At 43.0% G+C, this 24,919-nt stretch overlaps 1 protein-coding gene across 2 annotated transcripts in view; it reads left to right on the plus strand.

Moving 5' to 3' along the window:
- Nucleotides 1-3,768: 3,768 nt before the first annotated feature.
- ncoa3 (nuclear receptor coactivator 3) overlaps nt 3,769-24,919 on the plus strand; it is a 36,108-nt gene continuing 14,957 nt past the window's right edge. For both annotated transcript variants that reach the window (XM_080422758.1, XM_080422759.1), the window contains exons 1-4: nt 3,769-3,859; nt 18,919-18,985; nt 22,786-22,890; nt 23,724-23,884. In XM_080422758.1, the coding sequence (XP_080278884.1) occupies nt 22,805-22,890; nt 23,724-23,884 (247 nt within the window). In that variant the 5' untranslated portion in view covers nt 3,769-3,859; nt 18,919-18,985; nt 22,786-22,804. The remainder of the gene's footprint in view (nt 3,860-18,918; nt 18,986-22,785; nt 22,891-23,723; nt 23,885-24,919) is intronic.

The following is a 24,919-nucleotide window of genomic DNA, read 5'->3' on the forward strand; positions in this document are numbered from 1 at the left end:
TATAGAGTGTTTGTTCAGTAACAAGTTGTTACTGACAACTTGGGTCTCTCCAGCTCTTTAGTAAACAGAATTTGGGACACTAATGTTATCCAATCAGGATAACAGATGAAGGAAAGTGTCAGGAGTTATTTGTGACAGAAGGGTACCAGCAAGAGTGAGAGGGAAGTATAAAACAGTACTAGTGAGACCATGCCATTCTGCATAGCTTGGAAGCGGTGGTACTGACAAAGACAGGAGGCAGAGCTGGAGCTGGCAGAATTGAGGATGCTACGATTCTCATTGACAAGGTAGGACATGATCAGAAATGTGGACATGTGAAAAGGAGGGATGAGGTAAGAGGAGAAGCAAGAGAGGTGAGGTTGAGATGGTTTGGACATGTGAAAAGGAGGGATTCGGGGTACTTTTGGAGAAGGATGCTGAGGAGAAGAGGAGAAGCAAGAGAGGTGAGGTTGGGATGGTTTGGAAATGTGAAAAGGAGGGATGAGGGGTACATTGGGAGAATGATGCTGAAGATGGAGCTGTGAGGTAAAAGGAGAAGTGGAAGGCCAAAGAGGATGGATGCGGTGAGAGATGACATGCAGGTGGCAGGAGTCACAGAGGAAGACAAAGAAAACAGAACCAGATAGAAACTGATGATCTGCTGTGGCGACCCCCATGGGAATTAGCCAAGAGAAAAATAATGTTGGAAGTTGGAAGTGATTAAACAAAAAGAATGACCAGACAATATATCGGAAATGGGACACTATCAAATTGAAAGTGATAAGCTATCTTTCAATTGTTCTCCCTCCTGAATAAAATTTGTATCCCGACTGAATATTTATTTTCTGTTTACTAAAGAGTTGGAGAGATGTGGAGACTCCTGCTACTGAACAAACACTATAGCAAGCAATGTTTTTTTTTTTTTCATGCACCACCTTCAGCTATGTAGCCTGGCCCTATAGGACAGAAAAAAAGAGTAATGAAATGTTTCTTTTAACGCACTTAGTTTTTTGTTGACTCTAATGAAGTCAATGTATTATGACTCAAAATTAGAGCCACACAATTATGATATCATAGGCCTGAAGCTCTTGCCTACTATGACTTAGAGGGTGATTTTCACAGTTGATTTAATGCCCAGAAGTTCCCAACCAGGAGGTTACAGACACAACTACAGAAACCATGCCAGGTCCTGATATTAAGCTACTGTTACTTGGAAGAAATCCTAGATGTAAGCCAACTATTTGTGATCAAATCTACACTGCAGCTGCACATTAGTAACAAGGAATAGCATTAACACTACGTTGAGGGGCTTCTCTTTCAACACCAGAGTTCTACTTTCATAGAATCTTGTCAGAAGTAAGCCAACGGCACCACACACACACACACACACACACACACACACACACACACACACACACACACACACACACACACACACACACACACACACACACACACACACACACACACACACACACACACACACACACACACACACACACAGAACACAACACAACACACAACACACACTTATTGTAAGTGGGCATGTTATATTTTGATGGTCCTCTTGCTGTGTTACATTTTGTATATGTGTGCTGAGAAGAAGTGGGGGTGGGGGATTGGAGCAAAGAAAGGCATGCCATTAGTTGTTTGCAGGTAAAGCAATCTAAATACATGAATGATTATGGGGCTATCTCCTGTCCTTTCAAACTGTTATCTTCTGTCCTTTCAAAGTGGAGAGGCTGAGTGAGGAGGGGGGATGGGATGAAGTGGCTCACACTCTCTGTCAGAGGGGGAGGTCAGTTTTTGGTGTTTTGTGGGGGAAGGGGCACAAACATACCCCCCCCCCTTTGGTCTATGTGGAATGTAATTGAGGCTCTCTCACTTATGCACACATACATACACATAAAATAATCACGCACAACAGGAATGTACAAAGCTTCCTGTTTAGTGTTGTTTCTGTTATGAAGATATATCTCAATATGTCATGTGCCATTATTATTAAAGCTTCACATAGAAGCTGGCAAATGACCTAACATTCTTTATTGATTTGTACTCAATCATGCCTGCATCAAGTGACCCATATGTCAGTCGTGTGCTGATTGGTTATCAATGTAGAGTAACTTAACAATTACAAGAATAACATGTCCATTGCCAATAAACAGGCATTTTCTATGAATATGAGTATTAAAAAGCCTCTGCCAAAGGTAATGAACTTCACTGGATTTCTCAACAACTCTCCATTCAAGACAATGCTTCCCAGAGGTTTTGAGCTAAACTTTTTTTTTTTTTATGTCCACCTCAACTCTGTCATTTGTTCCATTCCCCTTTTCGTTTTTCCACCTCAAACCTTTTGGTAGGCCTACTGATTGTGGATAGAATTATGTCCAGACAGGAAAGAGCAAGTAAGGAGCTAATTACCTAGTATTTTACACCGCCTCCTCTCCCTCTCAAACCCATAGTAACTCCCCCATCCCCCCTCTCCTCCTCATGCCCTCCCTCCATCTTTGGCCCTTCTCACTCCTTCCCCAGCAGTTGAAATTCTACACTAGTGTGCCTACGAGATCGCCATGGAGACAGTTTCTTCCATCGTCCATGGCTCCCCACAATCTCCTGTTGGTTCGCCAGGGCACGCACCTTCATAGCTTCAGTAACTTCAGATACTGTCAATTGGACCAAAACCAGAATTACTTACTAGGCTATGCTACTGTGCATAAAGTGCACACAATGTCATACTTGTATGTCAATAGCATGCATCATGTTTCATAGCTGACATAATAATCATAACTGTGAAAGTGAGTGTTGGGAGTAATTCATTATTTTATTTAGCTATTCATACCAAACAAGCACTTCTGATTTGACACTGTACAATAAACTGTATGTTTTCAAATGTTGCCATCGAACAATTATAGAAGAAGAAACCTATAAGTCTATCTCTATAAGCAAATAATAACATATCAGGCAATATAGGCAATATAGTAGCCTAATAATGTATGTGTGTGTGGAGGGGTTGCTTGATACGTGATAGGATATTTGTTTGTTTGTTTGAATACAATTGTCCTAATAGGCATTGTATGGCTGCGACTCGTCATTTGCATAATATAGCTTCTATCTACACTATAAACACATCCATGCGTTTTGTTTTTTTTTACTTCTGTCCCCTAATAATATCCTTGAATGCTGCTCATATCACCTATGGGTATTCGTGTACGTGTAGTTTATTTGTCGAACGAGCCGTTCGGTTTAGTTGAGGATCTAGGCTTGAATACAACTCCATTACCCAGAAGTCCAGTCGCGCCACTACAAGCTCGCTTCAGTGTTGCCATGTCCGCTTATTATAAGCGACTTTGGGCTTGTTTTAGTAAAGTTGCTTTTTTTGGGTCTTGTTAAAAGTGTAGTTGCTTATTTGGGCTACTTTCCTAAGTGTTGTTTAAATCAGTGGTCTCAAACATTTTCATGTAAAGGACCCCCAAAATTAACATGTATTTGGCCATTGGCCTCTATCTGAAAATATTTGGTGCCAGGGACCCCCCCCATACAAGATCTGTGTATTTAAAATGTTTCAAAAACATTATTTTCCCCCCCAATGTTTGTCTTAATAAATAGCAGATCTATAAGCTCACAACGTAAGCTTGTAGATCAGCTATTTCCAAATATCCTGGTTCAAAGTGTTCATGTGAAGTCACTTCATTTGGGCTTGTTTTCGTAGACCTGGTTTCTTATTTCTCTCACAAGATCTGGCAACACTGGCTCGCTTCTTGCGACTTGCTCTTTGGGGAGTGTTTCCCATTTAAACAAACACGGTCCTGACTGAAGATGGCGGAGAGTTTATAGAGGTGATAAAAGAAACTGGTCCTACTCAATGAAAACATCGAAACCGGTGAGTTTTCTGCTATACTCGGTACCGTTTTGTTAAAACCTCCAAGTTCTTTGAACACTATTGTGTTTATTTGTTATTGCTGTGCATTTTTCCGGCGATGCAGTTAATGTGTCGCTCCGTTGCTGAACAGAGCTGTGTTTCTGTTTCTACCGCGACACAACGAACCACTGACTAGTGCCTATTTGTTGTGGAATGTTTGCGATTTGCTTTATTGCAGCAACAAGGCATCATTTTGATATCTTCCTATTTAATATGTCGTCCTTATATATACTGGCGTTGGCGATTGGTGGTTTAAATGTTTCTAATATAGCTTATATCTGCTTCAAAGTTAACTACTTAAACCCCCAGGATCGGTATTGTGGGGAAAGCTTTCGCTGAAAATAGAAGATCGACAAGCTCACGCGTCGCATTGTGAGCTTGTAGATCGGGAATTTTCAGTGAAAGCTTCCCCCCACAATAACAGAAAACAGAAAATTCACTAGTATTGAGCCCTGATGGACCCCAGTTACCCGTATGGGGTTTAAGTGGTTAATTTGATAGATATGCTTTATGATCGGATGGGCTGCCTGCTGCTATGGACGAGACTATCACATAGGTGATCTCGTCTTATAAGCACAATTACATGTTAACTTTGAGAACCATATGGTTTTACTTATCTTCTCCTCCCCGAAGACGTTTCTATTCACTTTTTCGTAGATTTGTTGCCCCTTTGCTTTGTACCAGCAGCCAGTTGTAGACTAGTAGCCGTGACCGCCGCGCGCACGCAATGTGTCGATGTGTTCACTGGCAACACATACTTGACAAATAACAAACTGCTACATTGTAGCTCGCGGACCGCGAGCTACAATGTAGCAGTTTGTTATTTGTGAAGTTTCCCGTGCAGAAATGTCAAGGTTTAACGTTACGTTGTGATGTGACTGACTGATGGCAACCCAACTTGAACTGGGTTGTTATTGCCTGAATTGTAAATGGGCCACACTGATGATCAGGCTGGCTCTAGTCTGGACAGTCAGTCCACCTCGTTTATTGCTTTGATGTAGCAGTTTAATGTGTTGATCTGTGATCGATCGTGTGTGGTTACATGTTCATGTTTTGGCTGCTCTGTTCTGTGTGTGTCTGTGTGTTAGAGAGAATGAATTGATGAATTGAATACACAGGACCCCAATGGAAACAAGCCATAGTGCTTTCTTGGGTTTAATCCTTTTTAGTATCCTTTTGTATAGAACTGTACTTTCTGTGCTTTTTTTTGCAACTGTTAATACAGTTTTCAATCAATCAATCGGAATGTATTTTACATGAAATACATCCAGCAGCTTTCAGGTAGGATTCCTACTCGTTCACTATGTGCGTGCCGTGCATGCATGCATAACAGTCACTTTCTGAAACTGCGAGAGAACATTCTTTGAGAGCTTGCTCATGTATAGACAGACAGCGAAGAGGCAGGTTAGTCATTTAAATGAAACGATTGAGGTCTAGGTGTGCTGCCTGTCGCTCTCTTTGCCCGGAGGCATCCTTGCCAATACTTGCAGGCATCTACAGTGCTGCACGTATTCTTCTTGCCTATGACAAGCTAAAGCAGTCTAAAACGATGTAGCTATTTTCTAGGGCTCAGTTTGTTCCAGGCATTTGTGTGTCAGTCGGCTGTCTTCTCTCTGATATATTTGGACGTATTTATAATATACATTTTCTATTTTACAACGCATGCCTGTGCCATTTCAGTAACATATAGGCTCATGTCTGACATGAATTTGGGAATGGGTGCAGCTACTGAGGATGGAACATCAATCCCATGGCGGGTAAATTTGTCTTTATTTTGGGTCTGATGGAATGTCATTACTCAAGCTTGTGTATGTGGTATTTTTGTAGGTGGCAGAATGACCACTGTGGGAACCCGTCCAATGAACTGCTTCTACTCATATTCTTGGCAAATGGAGCCCCCCTCTCTGTCCCTTTATCTCCCCCTTTCATTCTCCCTCACACAGGGTGTCAGGCTGTGTTAACAATGAATCAATCTTTGAGGGGATTCTTTGACTGCAGATGGGGTGAAGAAGTGACTTGGATGCATGGCTTTTGGTCTTTGTCTGCCAGCCCCTATGCTCTCAATAATTCATTAACTTATCACTTTTTTTCTCATGGGATTGAAGACTCTGTGGTGGCAGTTTACTGGGGTCAGAGCAGACCACCTGATTGATAATTATTGGGTATTGATTTTGTGGTATTATTGATAACTGCTGCACATTGGTTTGAATGTAAAATAGAAACTTAATTCAAATGTTTGTATAAGAAGATTGGTCTAGCATTTCAAAATCTGTCACACACATTTTGTCTGACCAAACAATCTAGAGTTCTGGTAAACAAGGCCCTAGCATATATTCTTAACTCTTAAATACATTAATACATAATAAAATCCTGAGTGTTAATCTGTGTACAAATGCAACCAAATGGACCCACAGGGGTCACCAATTTTTGTGTGGCAGAGAGGCCACTTTTTGATAACTGTCTACACTCTGTCTTTGTCGAGCTGCATTTTTTGCCCCATTGATGTCTGAATAGATGGCATTCTTTCAGTGTGTCGTCAGGGTCTGTGTGCGTGTTGTCGAGAGAGGGAGAGGGAGTGAGAGAGTGAGATAATAAGTTTCGTTTCGAGTTAGCTGCCAATGATCACGAGGTATGTGTGTGTTTAATGTAACATTAATTGGTGGGCAGAGGATCGGTGGCTATGTGAGGAGTCCTGAAGACATGGTGTGCTGAAAGGAAAGCCTGATTGTTTCCCTAATTGAAATATGATTCCTCTCTCTGTCGTACCTTTCTGTCAGGCTGCAGGACAAGAGGTGGGGGGTTGGTTGAATTGGAGTCCAAAACTAGAGTGACAGCTTCAAACTGCTCTGTGTTTTAGCTGTGTGTTTAAGAGGATTCAAACCGTTCTTGTGCAGACTACAAAATGTAAGAATACCTGTCACCCTGTAAATCCCTCTCTTTCTTGTACGCTTACTTTTATTCCCTTTTTTATAATGCAAACATTTCATACAGTTGTTTTGAGCAGAGCAGAACGCACATCACATGCCAGTGCCCTGATGGTACTACTCAACAGGTATGTTTAGTTTAGCTGCCCACTCCTAAAAGGCTAAATATAGAAGCCTTTGCTCAACAAGATAGTTGTTTCAACTGTTGAAATATATTCACTGCGATGTTGCCTGAATAAGCGAAAGTGAGAGAATAAAAATGAGAGAGCCTGAATCTAGATTATTATTCATTATTTAGAAAAACCCAGTCAGCTGCATCGCTGTGGTCCAAGTCAGCCTGTGCAGTTTGGAGTCTGGCTGTATTTGAAGTCACATCTCATTCATTCCCTCGCTCCCCTCTTCTTCAACTCTGAGGTAATACCCAAATGCTAGGCTAGTTGAGCCATATGTGAGCCATGCACACGTCTGAAAGCCAAACGGGCAGCCTGAAGCAATCATTGCACCCAATTCCAGTTTATAACCAGCAAGCCTTTGGAAAAGTTCACTCTCTGCAGTCACTGCTGATTGGATGAAGTAAGGGTTTATTAGGGAAGGGGGGTGCCAAGAGCTTTGTCCCCCCCCCTCTCTGCCCTTCCTCTTTAACTTCAACTCCCCCTTTAACTTTCTCTCCCTCAGCTGAAGAATGCTCGTAAAATGGGTTCACCTGAACAAGCCAACTGCAGGGTAGCTCCCTGTCCCGGTTTTGCTACCATTGTAAAATGTTAGCAAGACGGTGTTTGTGTTTTGTTTAGGGCCCCTTTTTATAAAGTTTGGGGAGGGCAGAAAGGGAGGGTGAAGGAAAAAAAAGTTTGGTTAGTGAGATAAATGTTGCCAGATGCGCGCTCTCTCTCTCTCTCTCTGGTCTGAAAAAAGGACAAGAGAAAACCTGTGAGCATGTCTTTTCTGGATGAACTTCTCAACTACTGCATTGGCCACCTTGCTTTCATTTTGCCCTCCCTTCCTGCCTACATTTTGCCCACCCTCTTCCTGCCCTGTGTTTGCCCTGCCTCCGCCCCCTTCAGTGTGGAGCAAAGTCGAGTCTTGAGTGACACAGAATTCCAGGTTCGAAGCGAGAGGCCCCTGCTATTCTGGGTCGAGGAGACAAGTGGGCTCCAGATTTACTACAGTGCGCCGTCAACACCGGCTAGGAACGTTTCAGCTAATTTATGCTAGCCTAGTACCCCCCCCCCTCCAAACTATTTTATATTTCTTAATTGAGAACCCCCCTAAACTGAATGAAGTGGAAAATGTTCCTCATGACATTTACTTCTGTTGACTGTGCACAGCGACGTCACTCCTGTTCATGTGGTCTGTTGTTAAGGCAACGCTCCTAGCAAAGAGGCGCTCATCTGATCCCTGTCATTGTCCCTATTAAAGAGCTGAGCTGACACTTGGGTAACAATGATGTTGTATCATTCCAAACTTGATGTTGACGATAGTGGAGTTTAATTGCCAAAACATCACACCGCAAATAATGGCTGTCAATCTAGTCCAAAATGACGTTAGTATTGGGCAAGCAACTGCGTTTTTCAGTTTGGATTATTTCTCACCAGGCATATACATATGCGGCATGCCCCCTCTTCAATGTGAAATATTAATGTCCCAAGTCTCGGGCAGCGTTATTGTGGCATAACCCATGGTGGTTTTATGAAAGCTGATTTTAATTTAGATATTGGTTGAAGCAAGTCATTTGAATGCTTGAAAGTCCCAAAAGGGCAGCAGTCAGTCACATGAGCAGTCAGCGGGCACTTTTGTATCAGCACACACAACTTTGACATGTTCATGAACGCTGTTAACACAGATGAACAGAAACGGGCATATTCAGGCATATTCATGTTATTACAGTAGTAGTATCCACTTCTGTGTTCCTCGTGTCATGTTTCACAGTACAACAACAGGTGTACGACAACATTTTTCTGTCCATAAATGATACAAGTTCCTAGTGGCTGGAGTTACTTCTTGGGCACATAGCATGTATTTGGAATGTTCAAAAATAAAGGAATATATTATCTTAAAATAGGCCTAATTCTTAAAAATAAAATAAATAAATCACTTGATGCAATGACAATATTACTGACAAAACCAGAAATCAGGATCCAGAGGCTCAATTTAAAGTCGGTGGGGGCAGGCTGGCCATTATTCATAATAGAAACTTCACAACATCTCAATGCCTGTCAGATAAAAGCATATAGGGACACTTATCAGCTGGAGCAAAGTTCTGGCTAAAGTTGTTCCCTAAACTGTAAACATGCAAATGGCTGTCACTCACAATTATCTCGTCCAATATGCTCTTTTTAAGGACATGTGACCCATGATGGCCTTTTATGGAACACTCACTTCTTTCCATGCAGCTGAACACGTTGCTTCAAGGAAGCAAGTGAGGATAAGTTTCATCCTCTGGACAGTGTTCAAGGAACTCCTGTCATAAGACCATTAGCTTTCACCATGTATTGTAGGAGTTGATATTGACACAAAGGCTGCAGCCACTCATTGATTTATCAATAATCAGTAAAATGATGATTATTTTTTCAATGTTTGAATAACCTTTTTAAGTTCAACATTCTGTACAAATTTCCCCCCCCCCCCTTTAGTTCTTCAAACACTCCGGTCCTGGTAGTAACTGTTGACAAGCAGAGAACTGCACAGTTTTTGCAATGTGATGATCTTAACGACCTGCATTACTGAGTGCTGCCATGCTGCTAGTGTGAGTAAGGAAAATGCCATCTGGTGTGGCAACATTTCTAGAAGTTGGAGGGCAATAAATTACCTGTTGACAGGCAACAACACTGATGTTGTGGAATACATGTGTGTTCAATTAGAATAACAACAAATAGATATTTATCAATCTTTTTTTACCCTATTCGTCAATTCTCAAATTTGCTTATCAAGCCCCCCTAATTGAACAAGTAGGCAGATATAAAAAAAATTAGTAAGAATGCCTGAACGCCGGCCTCGTATCTTTTTCCTGTGGATGTAAGCCATAGGCGGCGGGTGAGCTTGACAATTGGGAAGGCTGCGGCTCGGCCGCGCGCGAAGCGCCGAAATCCGTGCACGCGCGGTTTCTGGGTGGATTCTGTTAGTTTATTTGGGGTTTTTGGTTACTTTATTTTGGTTATAGGGTTAGGGTTAGGTTAGGGATAGGTTTTTTAATTCATATTTTTGCTTGATTTTACTGATTTTATTATTACAAAAATTTACTAAATAATGCTGCGCACATATATTATATATAATTTGCACAATTCCCAGAATTTCCCAGCATAACATTTGGGAAGGCTTAGCCTACCCTAGCCTTCATTACCCGCCGCCTATGATGTAAGCTGTTGGTGACCTGAACACGGTCAGCTCCTACCACAGCGCCTGCAGGCCTTCTCGTGGTGCTTTGTTGTGCGAGGGACTTGATTAGCCGTGCACGCTTAATCACCCAGCAGATGGAGCAGAGCACAGCGCCACAGAGACGTAAACAAACCCGCAGTTGGATTATGGCTCAGGGACGTGTGCGCATGTGTCCAGTCAGACTGAGTGACTCTGATTTGATTCTGAAACGATTCCTGAGCGTTCGGCCGCCCGCCTAGCATAGTACGCCCTCCCTCCCCCTCTCCTCCCTTCTCTCGCTGTCTGTCTTCCACCGTCGTTGGCTTTCGGTCTGTCTTGTCTTTCAACACTTGGTCTTTGTGACCCCTGTATCCAGCTTGTCCTCATAAGTCATTTGAACACGCTTTTAATAGTGTTAACCTGAATCTGGGCGGCATGTGGTGGGAAGGATACATGCATGGCCCTGCGGGGAGAATAGAGAGAACCCATCCACTTAAGAACAATTTGAAGTGATATGGATATTTATTTTATTTTAGTTTTTTTTAGTTTGCTCGTGGAGTAAACATTTAATTTGTTTAAAAATGTAATATGTAAATAATGTAAAAAGAAAAACTTGTTTCACTGTGCAAAAAATAAATACTTAAAAATCTTCGCCAATCCTTAAGATTTTGAGGATTCAGATGCTTTTCAGTATTTCCCTCTTTTTTTTTATATGAAGAGCACTGGCTTGGGTTTGTTTACACAAACTCGTTATGTTTCATTTCAATGCTTGATTATAGCGTGTAAGTATCTGCAGTCCTCTTTCATACGGCTCCCCATACCTCGCTCCTGGAATCTCTTTCACCTAAGTTCTGTCAACAAGTGAAACTGGCCAGTTGGGGGGGAAAAAAGAAAAGGAAAAAGAGTAGAAGGGGAAAATGGAGAGGAGGGGAGGGATCTAGTTGTGAAACTGGCGTCAGACCCTCCTTTTGAGTGGAATTCTTCACTGGGGTCAGAGTTCAGGCCGCCGCAGCGTGGCGCTGCGATTGGCTGAGGAAAGGTGAAACAAAAACCACAGTAAACTTTTGACCCCAGCGCAGGAGCTTGGCAGGAACGCCCAGCCCCTGCTCTGGCTGGGTGGAACAGAGCCCGCTCTCTTCCTGTGTTTACTCCGCCAATCCAGCAGGGACGGAGAGAGGGAGGGAGGGCGGGAGGTAGGGAGGGAAGGGAGAGGGCGAGCGAGCAAGAGGGGGAAAATCATTGCAAAGAGTTGCGTTGCATTCTGAAAATGAATAGTGGCCTTTTCTTTTTTTGTGACACAGTTGAAGCATGCACACAAAGACGGTTACTGTAGACGGTGAACCTTTGTACATGTATCCATGATGTTGATATGAGGTCTATTTTATTTTCGATATCTCAAAGTGTTTACAATGGCTGGCGTCTTCACGCCAAATTGACCATGGTTAGATTAGATTGGCTTTCTCCACTGCCTCTGCAGATAGAAGATGTGTGTTTGTTATCAGACTGGGCAGCATGGAGGCTGATCAGGCCTGGCGCTCTGACACGCCAGATAAAAGGCTGTTGTAGCCATTGATTAATTAACTAATTTCCATAATATTAGCCTTGTGAGATCACACAGCCTTTCACAATGGGTTTGGTCACAGCCTCAGTGTTCCGTGGAAGATGCCGTGTTTATTGGGGTGGTCAAATCGTATCTGCACAGCTCCCACATAAACACAGACACACATAGCGCTTCTAGAGGATGAAGGCATCACTGGAAGGGATGTGTGGCTTTATGCAGCTCTGTGTGTAGGTGAGTCTGTATGCGTGCTTGCGCGATTCCTGTCCTGCCCCTCTTGGCTCTTTGTCTGTATTAATGATGGATCGTGGTGGAAGATGCATGCAGGACACACACACACACACACACACAGAGGAATCTGTCATCTCTTTGTCTGCACCTTCATTTATTTTCCCTGGTTTTTCTGCACGCTGCAGTTTGTGTGAGAAAAATGGGGAGATGCACACAGCCTGTCTGAGCTAGTGCGTGTGCGTGCACATTGGGTGGATTGCTAAGGGGTGGGGGATGTTTTCTTGAGGAAAAGGCAATGCTCTGAGAGCATTTTCCCCTCTGCTTTGCTTTGAACTACCTTCTCTCCCTCACCACCTTCATCCATATGTAAGCTGTGTGTGTGTGTGTGTGTGTGTGTGTGTATGGGGAGGGATACTGGTACAACAAAATGGTGTTTTTATCTAGACAATGTTTGCTGTGTGTGTGAGGGAGAGTGTTCTTAAGGAACAATTTTGCCCATTCAAAATAATTTCACATTCAGTGGTTGTGGACCGCATAGGACCTTTTAATTCAATTCATTTAAAAGGTAAAGGTTTAATTAAACCAAGGGCAGGGAGAGGAGAGACATGGGAGTCTGATTCAAGGTCCTGGTCAGTCCTTGTGCTCACAAGGAGCACATGTACTGGCTTAGCCACCAGGCACCCTTCTTGCCTTACTTTATAATGTATAGTTATAAAATCCTGTCTAATGGTTTAAAGCTTTACGTTTCTGGATAGTCAGCATGACTTCATCCTACTATAAAATGAACATTTTTCTCCCCAGTGGGTTGACCAATCGATCTGAACTTGCACACGGGTATTGACCATTGGCATATGCAGGGAGTGAGGATGTCGATAATTTTTTTTCACTTTCCCCCAATTTACGACGAATCAGCAGATGTGTGACGTGACTCAGCAGCTGTTGTGCACATTTACACTTGTATACAATAAATTGCCTTTGTGTTTGTCAATCATTTTCATCAGTGAAATGACAGCAGCGTTTAGCATCACAGTACGAGCTGAGCAGTGTATCAATAAAGCTGTGATCTAGCAGCACTGAGGCCCTCATAACCTGTGGAATTGAATCTCAATTATCTCGCATATCGTCGCTGTCGGGTTGAAACCACGTACGTCCAAAACCGTTACTTTTCAGGAAATGGAACGAAAAGCTATTTGGAAGATCACATTTTGTGCATATGAGTTTGTTCAAATGACATCAGATTCACATCATATCTCCTACTTTAGTTAGACCTTTAATGGCCCAGAGATAGAAACCCTGGTATGATACGTAGGTAGGTAGGTACCTACCTACCTACTCCTAGTTAAAATTGGTCTGCCTGACACTCTTATACAACGAATTAGGCCATAAAGTGATGAAATAAAATATTGAAATATAGATATACAAGGTTTCTGCCCGACAGCGACGATATATTTATTTCTCCAATGCTTTGCTGACACCAATAAGACAGTGAGGTCTCTAGCTCTCGCATCTCCGCTTCTCCTCTAGACCAGAGGTTCATAAATTAGGGTCCTTGAGGGGGTTCCAGAGGTCCCCTGCAAACTGACTGATGGTTAGGAACCAAATGGACATTTACAGACAGGTCTGTAATTCCGAGGGTAAACAAATGGAACCAAATGGACATGTAAGGGTCCATGTGGCTCATTTTACACTCTCGGATTAAAAAAATCATTTTAACAGTGCAGAATCTAAACTGCAGAATCGGGTCCCAGAGATTAGAATCATATCAAATGGCCTGTCTGTGGCCTAATGCATATCCAACTGGTGGCTCTTGAAATGGAAAAAGAATTGAGAATCACTACTCTATATCTTCTCTCCCGCACTGCGTCACCATGGTTGGTTGGTTGTTGAAAGGTGTGCTTTACACCAACACAAGCAGTCTCCCCATGGGAATTTAATAGTGACTGTAAACTGTAGCTTTTGTTCTCTGAGGCTCAGGCATTTATTTCACATGAAAGGCTGTGTCTTGAGCTTCGGGGATGGTGAAAAGAGCAGAAGAACTGGGCGAAATGGAAATTGTGTACGTACCGTAGGTACATTTTCTGACTTTTCTGTGATCTGTCTGTAGGATAGGATGTTGTTAATGTTAACCAAATTGACCAGTTGAGCTCAGTTAGGCCTGATTTTGGTTTTAGGTTTGATTTGATTGCATATTCACATGGAGGTGAAAGTAATATTGATGATGAGTCCACTGTGTGTGTGTGTGTGTACGTGCGTGTGCGGCTGGAATTTCAGAGCTGCCAGCACGCTTCAGGATGGATAATGGAGGCTTTCTTACACTTTTTACTGCTCAAGTTTTTAGAAGTCTGCACATGTACACACATGCTTGGCATATGTCCTCCGCCCCACAAGAAAAAACCTGCATCCCATTGTGCATCGACCATCTCCGTCTCACCCATTATTCCTCCCAGGCCCAGCTCTCTGTCCCGCTTGTTCAACAGAATCATGTGCAGGTCTGGAGTGAAAACAGCCATCAGGCACCAGTGTCTACACAACAATGGCTGTCTGCTCCAACTTGGGCTTGGATATAACGCAGGTTATAATAGTTCTCGAGTGAAGACAATGTCAACACTCGAGCCTGGCATGAACACTTAACTCATTCAATCCGGGAACGCATCTGTGTCATTTTAAGATTTCTTTGGCTATTCAAAAAATAGCAGATATACAAGCACATAGCTTGTATATCTGCTATTGTTTTTTAAATCGTGGAAAATGTGTGCAAATCTTTGTATGGGGGTCCACGGCCAAATACATCTAATACATTTTTCTATATCCTAACAGTATGTTGCTATATCAGTGGTGCCCCAACTTTTTCATGTCAAGGACCCCCAGAATTATATGTATTTGGCTGCGGACCCCCATCTCAAAATATTTTGTTCCAGGGACCCCGCCCTCAGAAGCAAATATTGGAGTTAAAAATGTTTTAAAACATTTAAATATATATATATTCAAAGATTTGCACAAATTTTCATGATTTTTCAAAAAAATACAGATCTACAAGCTCATAGCGCCGCGCTATGAGCTTGTAGATCTGCTACTTTTGAATAGCCAAATAAATCTTAAAATGACACAGATGCGTTCCCGGTCTTAATGGATTAATGTGCCAGTGCTGGCGGGACAGCTCTTTGAAGAAAAACAGGAAGTCATTCTCTCCTCTTGTTTCCTCTTTGCACTTGATGTTCTAAACTCCAGCAGAACCTTTTGTTGCTTTATTGCCGTGTGTGTGTGTGTGTGTGTGTGTGTGTGTGTGTAAAAGGATTCATGGGCCACCCCTAATTGTCTCCAATAGCCTATATCTGCCGCCATTTTTAAAGTTAGTAAGGTTTGTGTTTTAATGTACCCCTCTTGCTTTAGAATAAGGGCCTATGCATCTTGTATGTTTTGAGGTGTGTGTGTGTGTGTGTGTGTGTGTGTGTGTGTGTGTGTGTGTGATCTTTGTTTTGGGTGGGCCGGTGTTTGTTGTCGGGCCTGTGGGTCGTCCTCTCAGGGAGCTCAGATTGCAGGCTTTATTTCAGGCTCGGCTGGAATGTCCTCACTATTCTGGTCCTGACTGAGTGACAGTGTTGCCACATTTTGCGAGAGAAATAAGCAAACCAGGTCTATTTAAACCTATATGCATCGGCTATTTGAGAATAGCCGATCTACAAGCTCACAACGTGCCGCCATGTGACAACGCGTCGCCATTCAGCGCGCTGTGGGCTTGTAGATCTGCTATTTTCAAACAAATCTTGGAGAAAAAACATTTTTTTAAATATTTTTCAAAACGCAAATACATTTTGGAGTCCTTGACATGTTTGAGAACCATTGGTTTTAAACATTAGGAAACAAGCTGAAATAAGCAACTACATTTTACAAACGAGGCCAAAAACCCACAACTACTACTATTTACAAGCAGAAAAACAAGCCCAAAGTCACTTATAATAAGGGGACATGGCAACACTGCTGAGTGAGCGACACTGCTGCAGCTCTGGGACTCAACCCAGCACACGGCCCTCCCCCTTCTCTCTCATTCCACCTCCTCCCTTTATTCCACGACTAGATCTGCATTGACTCCTCTTCACCTCTTCTTCCCCTCCCTGTACCTCTCCAGCTTTGCTCTGGATTCCACCTCATTTATTTCTTTAACGCTTTCAACCTGGTGTCCCTATTTTTGGCATGTCATCAGTACAGGCGAAAATTGTAAAAAATAAAAATAGCACAAATAGGGCTTAAGTGGTGTTCAATATCCATTGGCTAAAGGCAGCAAGGCATTTGGAAATGAATGAGTCTTGTGTACCACTAAAGTGCCTAGAAACTGTGTGTGTGCGTGCTTCTTATGTGTGTCAGTTCACTCTTGGTTGACTGATCCAGTGTAGTTCATGTTGAGCACGTTGTTCCATGTCGTCTCACTTGACTTTTATTTGTCTGAAGGACGAATTGTGGATTCTTCTGCCATTGATGGCATGAGGCACGCTGTGTCCGTTTAATTATTCAGCTGCAGCTTTAGCTCGGTAGCAGGGGCCTCTGGTGTGATCTGTGTGGAGGAAAATCTCTCCACACACACACATACTGTCCAACATCATGTAGCGTAGTATGAAGGCATAACCGTGATAACACCATATGTGTGTGTGTGTGTGTGTGTGTGTTATCATCATGTATAATAATATACTATAAATGCGCTAAATCTTTGTATGTGCGTGAGGTAAAGTAAGTCGGATCGGCGGTTGTCCAGAACCGCCGATCTGACCCATATGACCATTTATGGGCATCTCTCCATATTTAGGCATAAAGTGGACAAGACGGACAGATACATAGATCTCCATGTATGGGCATAAAAGGGACACAGACAGACAGGAGACGTACAACGGATACTCTGATATCCTGTGATCCTCTGATATTCTGAATTCGGTCGGACTAACAGTTACCAAGAACAACAATTGTCTGTATCTGTGTGTCATCAAGTCTGTGGAGGTCTCACGGAATCGCTGTGTGTTTGGGCGTGTGGGCACCGGCTTCCCTGATTGGCCAACCCAACCCGTCGGCTTCACTGATTGGTTGAGCTTCTTTGCATCATGTTTGTGCTGCGTCACCAGTATAAGTGATGGTGTGTACAAGCTCCCTCCTTTCGCCTACGCGAATACACAACATAGGCAGTTCTGGATGACATCAGGAATCCCTGCTTATCCATATTCAGCCCATTGGTCCTATGGTAGTGGATGCTGTACTGTGTACTCTGAGAAGCAACAGGTGTTCTGACAAGTACAACAGGTATTACAAAGTATTCCCTCCCAACATGCACCGTTCCTGACCAGGCCAGTGCCCACGGGTACCGCACTGGATACTCTAACAACGGCGTCGGGTACAGCAAGTACTCAATGGATATTGCATAACTGGGTGGTGCATGCATTCCCAACTTGCATCATTCCCGATTGACATCGTTCCCGACCGACGTGGTCCCAGAGTAGGCCCTAGATTATTTAATTTGCAACGGTATGGGTCCCTGTCAGTGCTGTAGAGAATGAAGGCCCCTGCCTGCAATGAAACGGAGTCTACAGTATGCATTTGTGGGATGTTTATACCAGTTATTTTCAAACATTTTTATGTCAAGGACCCCCAAAATGTATGCGTTTGCCCACAGACCCCCATTTGACAAAACGTTGTGCCAGGGACCCCATAAGAGATTTGTCAACATTTTGTGATGGCAGCTGATCTACATGCTCACAGCGCGAAGCGTCGTGTTGTGAGAGACCCGGGTTCAAATCTGGGCTAGAAGAGTGAAGTTACATAGTGCAGCTTTAAGTGTTTAAACTGTTCCTCGTTTTGTTTGGGACCCCTTGGATCCTCCCAAGGACCCCTGAGGGTCCCCGGACCCCACATTGAGAACCAGTGGTTTATGCTATTGTAGTTTTCCTAAATTTAGATCACAAATAAAATTGCTATATATCGCCTTGCTTACACTATCACAATATATTGCAATATATTGAAACATGACCCTGGTCTGTATCATATCACCAGCTTTTTACCCTAGTGGTTGTTGTAACTTGTAATAACTTAGTAGTACTGGTAAGATGACTGTGGGGCCAGTACGTAACCAGAGACCCCAACTTTGGGGTCAGGCCATGACAATGTTTGAATCAAACCACTGTCATAATATCACAAAAGCACCTACATTTTCATTCCCTTCACTGTATTAGCTACATTCAGTGTTTTTAAATGCCGGGGTCACTGAGATTTTCTGAAGTCCCTGTGGGGTCACCTAGCAGATTGATTAGAACCCTTATTCTAGAGAGGCATAGACATGTAGTGAATAACTTGTTAAGACAATCAACTGGAAATGCTCTAGTAGTGCCGTAACGGCAACCGTACAAGGTGTGTGCAGGAAGCAGAGAGACAGTGAGCCGGCAACATAAACAGAATATGTAAATAGGGTGGATGGGTGGCCACATTTCCAGGAAGGGGAAGTGATGACGCAGTGGGACAGGCTGAAGGAGGACGCAAACAGGATGCTATCTGCTGTCGCTTCCTGTGCAATTTTAGAAATCACTTTATTCCCATTCATTTTCTAAGGTAACCACAAAATGGAAGAGGAAAATGTTGTCAAGTGTATCAGTGTCATGTCATCATCATAGGATGTTTTTTATTCAACCAATCAAAGAGCCCATCTTTGGATAATGTCAAATATACAGGTCACTAGTAGATATATGTTAGGCACTAACGAGATGGATAATGGGATGTTACAAGGCTTTAGGTTTTCAAAGTGGGGTGGTGGGGCAATTGGAAAGGAGAGGGAAAGGGAATATTTACTAGGTTTTTAAGTGGGCATGTTACGTTTTGACGCCCACCCTGTGTGTGTGTGTGTGTGTGTGTGTGTGTGTGTGTGTGTCACACACGTAATGTGTATACAGGGCACAGTTAATATTATGTTAATTTTTCTCTTTCAGGATATGCTTGACCATTAATTCCATACCGACTCTGGATGGGGCTGGATTGGGGCTTGGACTGGCAAAGGTGAGTCTTTTTTCTTAATTTTTCTGACAATATGACACACACACACACACACACACACACACACACACACACACACCAGCCAACCCTTCAAAGGTTAATGCCATTTTATTTTTAGCTAGCATATTTAGTCTAGAATTTTCACAGCGGCTGTGTGTGGATCTGATTTGTGTTTGAATAACACATATCATATTATCTTTGGGCAAGTTTCACATTGTCAGAAGTGACAGATTCAGGGACATTTGCATAATGTCAGACCTGTTGTGACTCATCTGTGGCAAGGTGGACTGCTTCTCACAGTTTCTCACCCCACTTCGCATGAAGATTGGTTTTGTCTTATCAGGTCAACTAAAAGCTTTAAAACCAAACGTGTTTTAGTGAGCACACCGACCTGTTGTCTTCATCGTGCAGGACAAATAATGTTTCTGCTTTTGAGGCTTATTTGCCATAGCTTGGAGGTTTTCTCATTCCTTTCCCGTAGCCATAGTGTACAACAGTGGTTCCCAAATGGTGTGCCGAGGCACACTGGGACAAGTCCAGGTGTGTATGGGATTTTGTGACAACCATTATTATAGTAATATACTATACAAAAAGGTATGCATTTCCTATTAATTTACTATGGGTAAAGCTCTGTGCTCTGTGCATATTAGTTTCCATCTAGGCAAATTCTATACCCCAAAAAATATATTTTAGCCACTTAAGTTGGCATCCCTATTTTGGGCATGGCATTTTATTTTAAATTTAACACATTTTCAAAAATAGCAAATTTTCAAGCTCTCAATGTGCACTGTGAGCTTGTAGATTGGTAATTTTCGCTATGAATACAGATGTGCCTTGAGGTTTTTGGCTTTCCCATTGGGCACAAAAAGTTTGAAAACCCCCGATGTAGAAAATAGAGTACCCTGCTGCTACGTTTCCAATTCCACCTTCTCAAAAAGGCCTCAGAGCGGCTCCTCGGAGCTCTGCTGTTTGTCTGGTTCAGGATGTGGGCCTGACTGAAGGCTGATGTCATCTTTCTCCATTGCTGCAGAGGTGAGACGTAGGCCAGGAAGGGAAGGAAGAAAGAGGGAGAGTGGAATAGTGGAGTGAGGTAAATGGGAGAGGGGGAGAAATTAAGTCAGAAGGGGGGCAGTCAGATTTATGCTTAATTTATACTACTTATACTCGTACGATAGTGTTGCTCGCCGAAAATAGAAGGTGAGGCGTTGCGTTGTGAGCTCGGCTATTTTCGGTGCAGGACACCATCGTACGGCTACGTATAAATCAGCTTTTAGAGAGAGGTGCTGAAAGGTAGACGGACAGGGAGCATGCAGCCTAGATTTATGGCGCGCGGAGCGTGTCTGAGACTTGGTACTCTATTACGGTGTGTCCCAAACAATGGGGCGGGACCCATTTTTTTTGGTCACAGACCCATTTAACATTTTTATGGGTCGTGAGTAAATTCATTAGAATTTCAAAAGATTTAAAAAAACATTTTTCTAAACTTTCTGAAATAAATTTTTTTTCTAATTATTATAATTTTTAAAAGAAAACGTAAAGAATACCATAAATAGAAAAAAATACGTTTATGAAATAGTGAATATAGTAGAGCTTGTAGATCAGCTATTTTCACTACAAAAACATTTATAGGTGAATTCATAATATATTTTTGTAAATTGTGGTCCCGGAACACCAAATCTACCTTTTTTTGAGTCTTGAGCTGAAAATATAGTAACCACTGCAATATTAGTACACAGCAAAGTCCTGAGTATTAATTTAACTCTGACTGAGGGTCCATTTTTACACTCCGAGTTAAATTACCACACTGATTTTGCTGTGTAGTAACAGTAGTAGGCAAATGGGCTGCACGTCTCAACCTGCAGTTGTGGAGTCGGGAGTTGCATAACGACTCTCATCCGTCCTGCTTTTTTCCATTCTGCCATGAGCTCATTTTACAAATGTGTGTGCGCATGCCTTTAGATGCATACACATGCACATGTGGATAACGTGCATTGGATCAGTCCATTTGTACACAATCTACGCTAATGCCAATTTGTGTCTGTGATTGTGTATATGCATCTCTGGGTGGGAATTGAACGGAGCTGTGACCTTAGAAGAGGCTTTCCTCTCGCGTGAACCCTGAGGGGGTCATTCACAGGGCAAGGCCAGAGCAGGAAAACAAGGGCAGGGTCCCCGGCCCAGCACTGCTACACCCAGAGAGAGAGAGAGAGAGAGAGAGATGGGGGGAGGGGTGGTTGGATAGCAGTCGCAACCTACTGGAAGAAAGAACGGATGTAGCTTACTATGGAGAATGCCAAGTACAGAAGAATGCGGAAAAGGCAGAACTCCTTCTAGCTGATGGAATACAGTCTGCCGTCTCGCCTGAGTTGTTTCTAGGCTCGAAAAGCTCTGGCAGAGCTTTTTTATTCTTGCTTGTAATGGTACAGGTTGACTGGTGAATATCTACCTTGCCCATACCGTAGCTAAGGACTCATCTCTCTCACAGACTGTGCCGTTACATGCCTGAGCATGTATGTGCTCTGGGAACTCTGTGTGTTTTTGCTGTTGTAGTGGTATCATTCAGCCAGCCGGTAGCAGCTCTAGTGGCCAGGCGGGCGGGCAGGCTGGCTGGCTGGCTGAACGCAGGATGACCCATCTCCCCTGAGGCTCCAAATCACTACATCATCATCAGTCGCTCCTCACAGTGGAACAGATGAGATTTCACTCCCATCAGGCACTGGGCAGAAACCAAGGGCTGCTGGGCTAACCAGCTAGTCTTCCTTCACAAATCTGTCGAAATGAAAATAAAAAATGCTCGTCCCGGGAATCAAATGCATTATTAATACCGAGTGGCTTTGAGGTGTCTGTTGATCTTCACATCATCGACACTTAAGGTCAACATGAATTTGGTGTTATTTTTGAGTGGTCTTACAAAAAATAACAATTAGTGCACCCTCCGGAGATAATATCTTTGGTTATTGTGATCATCATAATAATAATAATTGTCTCCGCCGGAGGCGAAGAGTATGTTTTCATCCGTCCCGCTGTGTGTCCCCCCCCCCCTAGCCAAGCTAACATTGGTCAAGCTCCACGTGACACGTGACAATATGTTGACACCAATGCTTTTGATTGGCTAGAGGGATACGCATGACGAAATAAAATCCTATAAATAGGTGTGTCACTTCAAAAAGCCATTTATATTTTTTGAAGTGAGGTAAGATAGGATCAATCAGTCTTGATTGGAACAGTACCTTCCAGTACAAATCACCCGTCCGTGCGTGTGTGTCCCTCTGAGAACACCTAACATTGGTCAGTTTCACGTGACATCACAATATGTAATATAAATATATAAATAGCTTAGACAGGAGAGGCTGAGATCACACAATAAATATTTCTTTAACATTCACTTTTTAACAAAGAACTTTTTTTGTTTAACTAAAAGATATATCTTTTACCCTACTGTATCTCATTAGATACAGTAGATACATGTTCTATTTTAAGTAAGAATTAGAACATTCCTAGAGAACTATGGTTAAAGATAGGGTAAGTGATTTAATTTGATTAAAATAGCACGGGTCTGCTGGCGGAGACTTGTGCTCCGAGGAGCACATTTTATAGTTATTATATGCAATTACTTCTTCACATTATTGATATTGAGGTATATATTATATTGTGATTTTTTGTTGTTGACAATATCGACCAGCCCTACCCACGCTCATCCTGAACAGTATTTTATGTTGCACACAAGACCAGATTTAAACAAAAACTACTGTGTGTGTGTGTGTGTGTGTAAATAAACATTAATTGTAGGCTTTTATCTACAGGTGCTAATATGCGCTGAAGATGAGTGGAGTAGGAGAGAACTCATTGGAGCCCCTGTGCTCCGACCGGAAACGCAAGCTGTCCACCTGCGACACACCAGGCCTCGGGTGAGTGGCAGAGCCTGGCGAGTGCCATTTGTGGACTGTTTCAATTAGAACAGTGTTTGTGTGTATGTACTGTATGTCCCCTCAAAAGTAGGCCAATCAACAACCCGCTATGTGCATGATGTCATGGCACAGAACCACCTTCGGCCATAGATTAATGCAGCATCAACAGTCTGCACAACCAGGAAGTGCTTGTGAAAGTGAGACTCAAAGGAGTGACAAAGTTGGGTTGTTACACCAACGTTGATCTTGCGAAGCACTTTTGTGTAGGTGAGGATTTTGTAAAGATCGCTACGTGCATTTGACTAAAGGGTCTACTAGATGTAGACCCTCATTACACATGCACACAAGCAGCCAGCCTGTATAGTGCTGCCTCACCACTGAACACAGCTTTGTGATTTGTGCAGCTTTATTCACAAACTGCACACCTAGTCACTTAATATTATAGATTGCTAACAATTGGGCAAGGATGAGAAAGAAAAGCCGGTGCGCTTCCTCTGGATGCCTTCTGGGTGCTCAGATACATTTGAATTGGGCAAGGATAATTATTAGAATTACTGTTATTTTTTCCTCTTATTTTTTTCTTTTTATGTGCACAACATGAACTAGTAAATGTTATGTGCACAACATGAACTAGTAAATGTTATGTGCATAACATGAACTAGTAAGTGTATGTGCAGATACCTTTTCCTCCCCTCATTTAAAAGCCCCTCTTTAACGGCAAGCCAAACATTAGGAGAATCTGAGCCCTGGCTACACGCAGACCATGATAGATGTAGGGGTTGTGGTTGTCATAGCAGCACGTCTAACTCCCCCAACCCTTGATGCCCCAGCAGGTGTGACAAGAGACGAAGAGAGCAGGAGAGCAAGTACATCGAAGAGCTAGCCGAGCTCATCTCTGCCAACCTCTCCAACATCGACAGCTTTAACGTCAAACCTGACAAGTGTGCCATCCTCAAGGAGACTGTACGGCAGATCAGACAAATCAAAGAGCAAGGTACAACAACAACAGCCATTTTACTACCCAGTTATTACCGATAACCATTATCAATGGGCTGTGCATTGCAAACACATTACATTGTGTCATGTTTTTCTTTGGGAGAGTAAATAATGAATAATTTAAAGTCTTATCCAGCTATCTTTTAATAGGACGGAATAATGGCAGTGATTAAACTGTGTGCCATATTCAAGGCCAGGCTGCCTCAACCAGACAGTTTTGGCTGTTCGCATCACCAGGGGAAATGAACACCATCACCAGTAATTGAGCCTCAGCCACAGTGGTGACGATGGCTCAAGGCTGCCAGTGACACTAGTAGTATAATAGCGCCAGAGCTAACCTCTCTCTCTCTCAGAGAAGAATGACACTGGCCACTCAGGATCCCGTCCCAGTCCCAGTAGAAATGTGTTCCGTATCCCGTCCCGAGGCCCTTTTCCCTGTCGGTTGTGCAGATCTGAAATGACTCTGGGTAGGTAAAAGCAGGGCTATTTGCTCCCACCTTGTTTAGCTGGCCCCAGATGAGATCTGCGAGGTTAAGTGGGGAAGGAAGACAGAGGCAGCGCTATCATATTGGAATCTACCCAGAGGGTCACAGCTGGTTACCACTGCGCCCAGCGTTGTGGAGCCAGGTTGCCATAGTGACAGAAGAGGAATGATGGGCCTCTCTCTCTCCTCTCCTCTCTCTCACCAGCGCTCTGTTCTACACAAACGTCTTCTTCCCTTCTTTTTTCTAGTTGCTTTTTTGTGTTTTTTTCCCCTTGCATAATTTCCGTTCCCAATGCCTTATCAGGCTCTATCTGTCATTTTGACATGCCAACAAATGAAATGCAATATAATTCAGTTTGATGTCCCCCTTATCAAGTTGCCCAGAATTCCCACCTCATGTCATATAGAGCAGTGTCTGACAAAGCTTCAGCCACAAAATGGAAAAATGGAAACATGTGTCAGCTGTGTGCATGAGCTTATGGTTCATGCTGCCACCAGGTGGCCACTGGCAGTAATTTATTCCATTATGGTGAGTGGCGGGTTCCAGTC

Source organism: Gymnoscopelus braueri (assembly GCF_963280865.1).
Source record: "Gymnoscopelus braueri genome assembly, chromosome: 3".
In the NCBI taxonomy this organism is placed as follows: Eukaryota; Metazoa; Chordata; class Actinopteri; order Myctophiformes; family Myctophidae; genus Gymnoscopelus; species Gymnoscopelus braueri.